The sequence below is a fragment of the Perca flavescens genome, chromosome 23 (assembly GCF_004354835.1).
Source record: "Perca flavescens isolate YP-PL-M2 chromosome 23, PFLA_1.0, whole genome shotgun sequence".
In the NCBI taxonomy this organism is placed as follows: domain Eukaryota; kingdom Metazoa; phylum Chordata; class Actinopteri; order Perciformes; family Percidae; genus Perca; species Perca flavescens.
Window position 1 is genome coordinate 6,476,842 of NC_041353.1, and position 11,973 is coordinate 6,488,814.

The window sequence follows — 11,973 nt, forward strand, 5'->3', positions numbered from 1 at the left end:
TATCACCCTGTCAAAATGACGCAGCTTCTGAATCCACAGGTTTCCCCCATAACTTACATTCCCGCCCACTCCATCTGACCGACCAATCAGATCACTCCTCAGTTTAAAGTCCGTCAGCTCTGACCTCCTGAGCTTTTTACTGACAAGTGACGCTGCCAATCAGGAAAGAGTTCGAGAATAGCCGTAACCAATAACTTTAGGCCAAGAATACCTTTGGCTTAAGCCCGCCCCCACTGTCACGGAAACAGCTTATCAAAGACCAGTAGAAAAAGCTAATACAAGAATTTCATAATTAAAAAAAATAATTGCATATATTTCACATCAATTTTCATAAAGAACGCGTTTATATACGTTATTATGCAAATATCTGTCATTAATATTTTTTGACTTTTCATTATGGTTAATTCTTTTTACATTTCTGAGTTTATTTTTAATGGTTACTTGTAACTTTTCCTCCTCTATTAAGTGCTTTGTAAGTGAAATTATGAAGTTATTAACACAGGGAGGTTAAACAACACATGCTCGGACTGTTGAAGATGAACACAAATATGAAGACAAGTAGTCTAGAAAATAAGGTCTATTATAGCAACCATTACAGAGAAATGAACCAGCAGTGTGAGCTGAAATCAACAAGTCACTGCCCAGGAAGGAAATGAAAAACAGATTAGCGTGATAACTGAAAGAAAATGACAAAGTAGGAAACAGGAGTAGATCAAAAACATACATTAATGTTCCGTTATAACAGGGGGGAAATATGGTGAATTTACTTGAACGGGCTTCATCTAAATTTGCATGCTGGTCTCTCAAGCAGTTTCAGTAAACACGCACATTTCTCTCCAGTGGAACAACTTTCATTTACCAGAGATTTGCATGAAGAAAAGTCACTGCTGACATTTAGACTAGACAAGTGAGAGATATACAAGAAGGAACAAATACCTTCATCTGGTGATGATCACTATTTTTCTTATTGTCAAAAAAGACCATGAAATGACCACGATTAACCTGCAGCTGCAAATAGTTCCTAGCAAACATAAAGGACAACTCTGGCCATCAGACCGGTAGTTTGAGACTCATGATTTACAGTCTTCCTCACCTCGAAACAATTTCTGATTTATCAAGTTTTAACTAATGCAAAGAAAAACTATAATAACCTTAGTCTAAGGACTCGAGTAAGAGTTGCTCTTAACAGAGCTACGTCTACAACATCTTGTACTGAGTCTTCAAACGCAGTGAAAACATTTTAGACTCTTAAACTTGTATTTCCAACATTATTCTCATACATAAAACTTGAGAAAAAGACAGAAAAAGGACATAAACTGTATCTTTGTAACGGTTCAGTACAAGTAGCACAAATAAAACCATAATCAGTACATGTATTTATACTACACAAGTGGGCTCTTTCAGCTTCTCTTTGATGCCTCAAGGTCTGCAGGAGGTGTCACAGTCAAACATGACAGGAGTGTCACAACATTTTCTGTCCCCCTTCTCCTTGGGTAAGTCAGTTCCTTTACTTGGTGGCGTTCAGGTCCTCAGTCTTTATTTTGTAGAGAATACAAAAAGAAGTGGACTTGCTGTTGGGTGGTGACAAAGAAGAAAGTGCTTCAAGTTCTGTCTCGAATGTTGTCGCTCAGGAAGACGATGTTGTCTGGAAAAGAGTAATCAAATTATTTTTTTATACACTAATCTGACATGACAACAACCTCCCTGACAGCGACTAGGTTTACATGCACACCAATATTCCACTATTATTCCAAATAGGACAATATTCCGAATTTAATACAGGTCATGTAAACAGCATATTCCGGTTGGATATTCCGAATAAGGCCTTTTTCAGAATTTAGCATTTTCCGATTAAGACGCGGGACATTCTGGTATTATTTGGGTTTTAGAGGCATTCTTTGGACATGTATACAGTGCATCCGGAATATGCGTCTCAATCGGATGAAATACTCACTTTCATTAGCCATGTAAACAGCTTAGTTGGAATATCATGTTTTTTGGAATAAGGGCAAAAAACTGAACATTATGCTTATGTAAACATACACTACTAGCTAATATTCCACAATTATTCAAAATATGACAATATTCCGAATTCGATACGGGTCACGTGAACAGCATATTCCGTCCGGATATCTAGAATTGGGCTTTATTCGGAGATGTAGAATTTAACGTCAACGTCTGTTTTATCTAAAAGATACATTTCTCGGTTTGTTCATCTCACTTAAATTGTATTGCTGCAAAATGGGATTGTCACACTTGGCATCTGTGTATTGATACAGTACTGCCACAGGAAATATCGCGATATTATGCGGTGTCGATTTCCCTCCCCTATGCTTATTGGCTCACGGACTCTGATGAGATTTACTCCTTTGGTATTGAAATTAGATATTGAATGACGAGGCATTTTTCGATACTCGATACTTCAGAGACAATTGAATTCGGCCCCCAGCCCTACGTTTGATAGAAGCTGGTTAGTTGCCTGACCTGCGATGATGGTGGTGGCCTGGCGTCGGACTTGGTTCTTGTCCACATATTCTCCGTAGTCCAGTTTCCCCTCTACGAGAATCCTTGAGCTGAAAGAGAAAAAGAGAGCGACTCGGGATCAGTCACGTGATGTTTCCTCTATCGTGAGTTTTGGTTGGCTGACACTTCTGAATCTTCACAGTCCTGCATTTCCCTGGAATTTACATTCTCTGAAGGCAGGGCACCGAGATAAAAAAGGCCTCATCCTTTTATCTTGAGTACTTTTTTGCAAACTCTTATGAACCTCTGGCCAGAAAGGACCTAAATGTATGACAATTATTAGCATTCTCACATTTTATGGCTTTATAAGCTCATGATGAAACACCCATCCCTACGATTTTAGCATTTTTTTTTAAGTAAAAAAGAACAATCTCAACTTATTTTATCCAGCTTTAGACATTCAGATGAAGAGAAAACCTTTGTATGATATCATCTCGGCAGGTTTGGAAAAAAGCAAATGAACCTTGATGACATCTAGCTTTTGTTTTTCAAGTTGGACAAAAGAACAAAGTGTCCTCTAACAACCTCATATGTCATCTTATATTACGATATCAATATATAAATCGTGATAGTAATGTTTCTTGACAATCAACTGAGAACCTGTTAATAGATAGAGGTTCAGTTTCTGACTAATAAAATGAATTAAATACCTGACAAATGAAAGTAACATCACCACATTGATGGAAAAAAAAAGCATCAACTGCCCACAACGGTAGTGCCCCCAGAATAATTACAGGGATGGACACCACTGTACAGCAAAATCCCTCACTGTGACAAACGTCTATCATCCCATCCCGAGCCATCTGCCAAATTATTGTTTTGTAATCTCATGCAAGACATTTTTAGAGTCCTCACGGACAGGAAACAGCAGCTGTGTTCAGCTTAAATCAGATGTGAGGAAGCATACAAATGGACAGCAGTGTAAGGCGGACCATCCTGTTCTTTTGTTATGAAAACTTCACCACAGGAATCCTCTGCAACTTGAAATACATTTAAAAAGGTGCTCAAAGCGATGTTGGGTGACGTCACTTCTTGTTGACGTTTGAAGTACTGTCAAACTAAACGGGGGCTAGTTCGCCCCTCCCTCCTCCTAATCCCCTCCCCCTCCCTTCTGTGCTTCTTGAAACAGTCCATCCATCCATCCATCCATCCATCTTTGTCCGCTTATCCGGTGTCTGGTCGCGGGGGGAGCAGCTCCAGCAGGGGACCCCAAACTTCCCTTTCCCGAGCCACATTAACCAGCTCCGACTGGGGGATCCCGAGGCGTTCCCAGGCCAGGTTGGAGATATAATCCCTCCCCCTAGTCCTGGGTCTTCCTCGAGGCCTCCTCCCAGCTGGACGTGCCTGGAACACCTCCCTAGGGAGGCGCCCAGGGGGCATCCTTACCAGATGCCCGAACCACCTCAACTGGCTCCTTTTGAAACAGTCATGAACGCGTATTGTGGAAGTAGCCTACGTGCTAACGCTGCTGCGGTGATGGCTCAACCAGCTCCTTCTTGTTGGTTATTGTCTTGGTGGTGCAGGTTGGCCAGCATTTGTGGAGCCTGGGCTGTTTTTTTTTTTTTTTTTTTTTTTACAGTGTGTTCAGGGGACAGGCAGCTAGCGGATAGTCAGGAGTCAGATGTTTGCTGTATGTGACAAATGTTGTAGCCTAAAAAAAAACGCATGACATAGCTAAGAGCACCTTTAACCTCAGCTGCTGTTTGTTATAAAAAAGGGAAAAACTAAATTTGTACAGCCACTTTTAAAGCCTTTAAGATGCTGAAGATGTACATTTTGCATAGAGCCTCGCTTTTAGATATGTAGGGGTCCAAGACACCAACCACAAAACCAAAACGCATGTTCACCCCTCTCTGCCCACACTTCCTGTCTGCCTCTCTGTACTGTATACTATCAAAAAAGTAAATACAAATAAACCGATGTGTTCGAGGTGTAGTCCTGGGCCCGTACAGGGAGCGCGCTGGTCGTACCCTTTCTTGACGTACTGGTAGGCCACGTCTCTCAAACCAGGTTTGAACACCGACACGCGATGCCACGTCGTCTTCTGACTGATGTCACCTGGAGTCACAGAAACACAGCACACACACACACACACACACACACACACACACACACACACACACACACACACACACACACACACACACACACACACACACACACACACACACACACACACACACACACACACACACACACACACACACACACACATCAGCCTCACGGACACTACATACTGCTGCACAAACCCTTTTCACACATTTCCTTATGTGCGTCATACTGTCAACATTCGAACAGTACTTAGTCAGTATTTTTGCACACTTTGTTTTAAACACTCTACACCTCTTTTTATTTTTGAACACATTAACATTCTTGACTTGTGCAGTCCTTGTTTACTTCTTTTCTCTTACTGTGTTTATTGTGACAGTTATGCACCAAAACGCCACCGCAAACTCCTTGTATGTGAAAATCTACTTGGCATCAAACCAGATTCTGATTCACATAATTAACTTTTACAGTCTACAAGTGACTAAGAACATCGTAAAAATGAGTATATGTAAACCTCCGCTGAAGGCTGTCTGTACGGACTTATTTTTATTCATCATTTTAAATGTAGGACGGTGAATGACGCATAAGGGTTGGAGATTAATGCTTCAGGGTCAGACACAGTGCCTTTTTGAGTCACCTTCACACGCTGTACATGGGCATTTAAAACCTTGAAATCCAACAACAGTAATGTAGTATGTGTTCACTTTTAGAGACAGAAATCAGAGTGCAACAATGACCTCTAGTGGCAAAATACGACACCTGCAGAGCAGATCGTGAGTACAATTTACAGCTAGTGTCACAGTAATATCTTGACTTATTTAATCACCGGCCCCATGGCCAATTCATCAAACCATTAATAAGTCCATCAGCTGTCAATATCATGAATAAGCATTATTCTAAAAGAAATTGTATTAATAATTAACTCTTACAATCTGTTGATTTAGCCTTTGAACAGGAATGTAAGACCATTGTCCTGTGAAAACCATGTATCTCCAGGGGCCAAGAAGAACAGCCTTGTTTCCAGCTCTGTGACGATGTTCTTTTATTCAGATAGTCTAATTAGATTTTTTACATATAGCACTTGTTGGCCCTTTTATATTTATATATATCTTTGGTTTATTTAGCCCAAGCATTTTCTCAACCCATAAAAAGGAACACTCAAAGATTCAGTTTATGTGAAAAAAAGAAGAAGAAAAAAAAATCGCCAGACTTTTTGCACTGGACAGCGACGTCAAATAAATGTGTGCACCTTCAGCAACACTTCCTGCAGGAAAAACAGTGACACTGAAATGTCGAAGGATATTTCAGCCACAACCCTGACGTGCAGACAGACCTTCAGCTCTTGTCCTGTAGCAAGCAACATACATGAGGCTGACACAGTGTCAGAAGAGGAATGTCAGACTAGGAGTGCTCTGACTTGCAGATTCGGTAATTCCAGCCAGAGATATGTGGTGTGGGGAAAATATATATATTTGTAAGCAAATATGTCTTAGCGACTATTGCTGCCGTGTAGAGCTGCAAAGATTAATCAGTGAGTTGATTGGTTGTCCACTATTTAATTAATCGGCAACTATTTTGACAATCGATTTATCGGTTTGAGTCCATTTTTACAAAAATAAGAAAAACATTCTCTGATTCTAGCTTCTTAAATGTGAATATGTTCTAGCTTCTTCTCTCCTCAGTGACAGTAAACGGAATACCTTTGAGTTGTGGACAAAACGAGACATTTGAGGGCGTCATCTTGGGCTTTGGGGAACACGGATCGACTTTTTTCACCATTTTATCGATCAAACAACTAACGGATTAACTGAGAAAATGATCGACAGATTGATCGACTAAAAACCATCGTTAGTTGCAGTGTGCATTTTGTCCCTGTGTGATTATAGTTGAATAATACATTTAATCCTATACACTGGGCCCTATACAACATGACTCCAGCACTTTGTCATCTGTTAAGGAAGTCCAGGTCTGGATATTTTGTGGCAGATTATTACTCAACAGCTCTGAAGTGTCAGATCAAAACAATCTGAACTAATTTAGATGAGCCTGGGAGGAGGGATTTATTGTCTGTAGATGGTCGTGATGTTTTCCAGCTGGACAGCAACAAAATCTGACTAAACAATATCAAATCTGGTGAAGGCGCTTTTTGTTAGTTTGCGCCATCGGACTGAAGATCTGTCCCAATCTTGTCTACTTTCAAAAGCAAACTGAAATCTTGAATCTATTTTCTCAGGCGCATGATTAGTTACTATATGCATACTACATATGTGGGTCTTTAGTTTATGTTTGTAGCGTGATGTGGTTTTCTTACTGTTTTAGCATAAAGCACAGTACGTTTAAAAAAAAAAAAAATCATCAAGTATGACTCAACAATGTACCTGTTGGACTCATCTCTCCATCTCCAGACCGCCACATTTCATTGGTTGCTAAGGAGAAGATGGTAACCGGGTTACGACCCTCCACTTGTCTCATCACTGGGTCCTGACCCACTCGGCCTAACAGCTGCACACGGTTTATCGCTGGAATAAAGACACAGAAGATCCCCATTATTAGACAGAAGAGTTTCACGGGTAAAGAGTGGATAGGTTTAATTAATAAGAGCGAGGAAGTAAAACAGAAAGTTTACTCACATCTCTCCAGGATGAGGCTGGTGTCTGTGCTTCTGTATCGCACCACCTGTCTGAAGATCTGTGGAGGGATGAGATCAAATATTTACTTTGTAAAGCCGCAAGTATTAGTAGTCTTGCTATAAGTGTACCTGATAGATGTTAAGGTTTCTCCTACTATTATAAGGCTTAGGTGCAGCACTTAAGCCATTTTTGGCACCACCTAAACCGATGGATGTAAAATCAATGTGAGCATCAAACTAACCAAATAAATTTTCTCAGATCTAATGGTTGGAGTTGGTCCCCAGTGGACTTGTCTTTAAGCTTTTTGAATGTTATTTATTAATGATCTGCTCTAGCTTTCCCACTGTTTTAGACACAGATATGGAAATAATAATGGCCCGACTCCAAAATGATGTGAAATTGCATATTTCTTCTGAAACAAAAACAAAAAATTTTCTTGAGGGAGAAACCGTAAAGCCCCCGTCAAATACGTGCACCTAAGTCTTCCACAAACCTAGGGGGAAACACTGTATGTGGTACGTGCACCTAAGTCTTCCACAAACCTAGGGGGAAACACTGTATGTGGTCTAGTAATAATCATTTCTTGCTCACCTGGGCTGAGGCACTTCTCAACATCTTGTCTGTGCTGCGCAGACAGCTCCAAGGACTTTTTAGGGACAGATCTGAACAACAAAAAAAATGTGTGGCATGTAAACATGTCATCTTTAAAGACAGTAGAAAAATATACAAGCAACTGTATAACCCTGGAATTGACATCAAGCATACTAAACACTGAGTTTTGCCTCCTACCATCAGGAAGGAGGTATACCTCCCGAAAACGCGCCAGGTCTAACAGATACCTGAGATCATTTGTACCATCAGCGGTTGGGTTTCTCAACAAACTATAGATCATCTGCCATCCCTGCCCATAAGTATAGCATACATGTGTATTTATGTTCTTATCTATTTAATATTTCATGTTTTTATGTGTTTTTTTTTGTGCCAATGTGTATGTGATTTTTTTTATTTAACCTAATTGATTAAAAACAGACAAAATAAACACCTCTCAGGAAAATGCACAACAATTCAACAGCATCGCTAACTACAGCTATAAATGATCATACAGTTGAATCAACACCTCTCTAAAAGTTTAAACAAAAGCTCAACAGTATAGCCTTCATAGAAAGTCAGATTTATAGCAGAAATGTTGCATTGGACTGCATTAGGTTTTAGCTAGGTGTAGCTAATAAACTGGTTACTTTGTGTCTAACAGCACAAAAGCAGTTTAAAGGGGCCTCGGAATCAATATTATTATCATCATACAGCGACGTGTACTGTTATACGCGCTGTGAAGTGAATTAACGTTATTAGATGTTATTACAAGTCATGATTACAACAATGAGCTATGTGTTAACCGACAGGCGAGGCAGCAACACAACTAACAGATTTTAGCATGGAGTCTGGTGAGACTACCGGTTGTTATAGAAAGTGTGCTCGGGGTTTCTGGGTCTGCAGGCAGACGGGCCGAAGAATCAAACGTGTGAGCGGGGACTCAAAGTCACAGCAGCAATGAGGCTTCTGGAGTCTCCCGCCATTAGGATGTGAACATGAAATACATCTTTAAAATTAACGTTTTTCTCGACATGTTTTGGTTTAAAGATTGCAGTAGATTAAACAGCAGAGGAGCGGCAGTGCGTTGGTAGAAAACTGTGTCAACGTCCGCTAAAAAAAAGACAAAAAAAGCGTGTTTGAAACTTACCAGGTGCAAGACTTCAGAGCAGACTTTGGTAACCTCACGCTGTTTCCGGTCCGTCTTCAACAAAAGCCCGACTGTCTACCGGATGTCGATAAAGTTCCGCTTCGTAACTTAACACTTAAAATATCATATTTCTTGGTTTTGAACATAGACTGTAAAAAATAAACGAAATTAAAATGAACTACCATTTGAATATTAAACTAAATTTTACATATTTCTAATAATGTTCCTCTCTCACTGCACCCTTTTAAATTCGTCATGACTATTACACAAACTGTATTTTTATTTTGTATTTTTGTTGTGAAAGTGAATTAAAGTTAGATCACATTTGTAATTTATCCTTTATCCTATTTATTGACAATTTGTATTTATTGTTTACCTTGTGTAACCTAAAGTGCTTAATAAATACAGATTTTAATATTATATTATTATTATTTCATCCCATAGGCTACATTTAGTAAACCACTTTGTAAACTATTTCCAGGAGTACTACAATCTCGATCATTATTTATTGCATTATATTGTTGATTGTTGGGATGTAAATGCAGAAGATAGATGAGATAAATGAATGATATTGTGGGTGCAACGTTTTTGTTGCACCCACAATGTAATTCATTTATCTCATCTATCTTCATGATATGATAGAGATTGTCAGGATGTCTGTTCTGTTCTTGATGGAGGACCTTGCTCCCATGCATATGGCTCCCATGGATGTATTATCACCCCCACAGACCTCTGGCCTCTAGAGTTTGTTTCTAACTTTATTAACAAACAAAATTACAACAACCAACAAAACTGATTTTAGGGATTGTATACGTATTTAAAAAAAGAAAAGAAATTTAAGATATTAAATAAAGAAATGAAAGTAATTCACTATGTTATATCAGTAATAAAAATGTCAAGTTTAGTTTAAACTCCATTTATTTTTATATAGCCTGTGACATTTTTTTTTCATTACAACAAATTGTACAAAAAAATATAATCTTTGTCCATGTAATTGCCTAGTGTTCTTTTCCTGTAGCCGGATCAATGTCACCCCAGAGGAAACCCCGGAGGGCTCAATATGTTACAGAAGGAATGTCTCCAACATGAAATCCCCTAAAGAATAACTGCAGCTGAAGGAACGCGTGTTGAAAGGTATAAAGTCCAGAAAGCAGCAGATTATCAGATTTTATCTGAGCCCTCGTGGACCTGTTGGGAACGTGTGTCTAACTCAGTGAGTCCTTTTGGTGAAACTGTTTTCTGATATTCTTTTCAGTTTAAGACTGGTCCAAACATCTATTTGTCATCTATTTAAAGTATTGAAACTAGCTTGAGTGAATGTCACATATAGCACATATTTACATTATGTCAACTGCATAACTTAAGTGTATCTGGATGAGGCTCTGCATGAATGACTTCAGTATACAGGACCAGATAGACAATTATTCTTCATTCATTCTTTTATACAGTGATGGAAATATCCTACAATTTTTTAAAGTAGCCTACTGTACTTAAGAATAAATCTGAGGTACTCCACTATATTTCAGAGGCAAATGTACGTCTTACTCCACTACATTTGTCTGGCAGCTTTAACTTTTCAGATTAATAATCGACAAATACTTTTGTAATTGACCTCACAAAATGAAAATATTACTATAGTTTGTATGTGTCTGTTCAGAACATGGTGGTTTGTGTTATGTGTATGGTAATTGTCATTTTTGTGCATGTTTATAGTTTTAACCAGTAGTGAGGTGACTGTTAGCAGGACTGTCTTCAGGACTTTCTGCAACAAAAAAACAACCATATGGTTCCGTCATATGGGATACCGGGAACGGAATGCAATGTTCAAAATAATCAAACCAAACGAAGTGGACGTTAGGGGTCAAAAGTGTATTTGGATCCTGGCCCAGGACGTTCTTGGTGTGAAAGCTCCCTTACTGCATTATATTTTGGAGTGTTAGGTCTACCTGCCTCCTGCATTTTGTGGTTTCATCCACATAAATAAAGACGTTTTTGACCATAAATTGATGCATACAAATCAGAATGAAGGAAATTACGTCTTTGACGCTCAAAACAAGTATCTGGACCTGCATTCAAAATTTAAATGCAGTAAAAGTAGGCTACAGCAGCATAAAAGTAGCCTACTCATTGTGAATAATGCCCGCCTACAGTAAAATGATATTATTATCATAGAATTAGAAGCCTGTAGTAACTCAATGCAGAATAAAATTGAAAATAAAATGGTGATAAAGTAATAGGCTATTTTCCACGTTGATAGAGACTGCATGAAACACCACGGTGAGCCTGCACGGGGCGAAGTATACAGATGGGCTTTCTGTAGTCCACCATCGGAACAGTGTAGTTTTACTACGGCAGACCCACGTCAACATCCGCCTTCTCATTATTACGTAATAATTACGTAGCCGAGTGTTCAATGAACACTGTTCATATGCAGCTGGATTCTCCTTGCGCCGCGGTTGTCTTTTCCAAGTGAATTCTCCTTCAGATCTTTCCCTGACCCCGTGACCTGACGTTTACCAAGGAGAAGTGGTTAGTAAAACACACACCAAGGAGGAGATGTGTTTTTGACTTTTCGACCGCAGAGCATACACAGTTCTCACCAACAGAGGAACAGACCGCCTGCAACAGATCACCACGCCGCTGGCAGAATTACAAAACTCAGAATTACATGTATGTTCGTCTTAATTTTAAACTACAGCCTGCTCCAAAAACAACAACAAAGTAAACCGCAAACTACGACTGGAACTTTGTGTCTGCTCAAGATCACGCCTACGTTAGGCTACAGGTTTAGGGTAATATTGACAACTAAAGAGGACATTGGAAAAGTTGGAAAATTGCCCTTACACCAGTAAAAGTCCAGCACTCAAAAAGTATTATCAGCTAAATATTCTTAAGAAGCATTTTACTGTCGTAGCTGGTTGAGATGGAGCTACCTTTAATACTTAGCCTACTACTTACAGTTTAGGGGGACATTCTAAAGCGCTTAACGTGAAAAAGATTAACGTGGTTTAATGTAGGCTACATAAACAACTA

At 39.3% G+C, this 11,973-nt stretch overlaps 2 protein-coding genes across 3 annotated transcripts in view; one reads left to right on the plus strand and one right to left on the minus strand.

Annotated features, from left to right (window-relative positions):
- Positions 1–559: 559 nt before the first annotated feature.
- Positions 560–9,032, minus strand: ssbp1 (single-stranded DNA binding protein 1). Its single transcript, XM_028570683.1, has 7 exons — positions 8,941–9,032; positions 7,794–7,864; positions 7,203–7,260; positions 6,951–7,091; positions 4,494–4,581; positions 2,485–2,573; positions 560–1,645 (listed from the first exon to the last, which is right to left on the minus strand). The coding sequence occupies exons 2-7, from the start codon at positions 7,815–7,817 to the stop codon at positions 1,602–1,604; spliced, it is 444 nt and encodes a 147-aa protein (XP_028426484.1). The 5' UTR covers positions 7,818–7,864; positions 8,941–9,032; the 3' UTR covers positions 560–1,601.
- A 2,275-nt stretch (positions 9,033–11,307) lies between these two features.
- The window catches only part of LOC114550124 (acyl-coenzyme A thioesterase 4-like), a 13,107-nt gene continuing 12,441 nt past the window's right edge, over positions 11,308–11,973 (plus strand). Inside the window, exon 1 of one of the 2 annotated variants that reach the window (XM_028570680.1) lies at positions 11,308–11,469. The gene's annotated coding sequence lies outside the window, so the exon portion shown is untranslated. The other variant, XM_028570682.1, reaches the window with a different exon arrangement.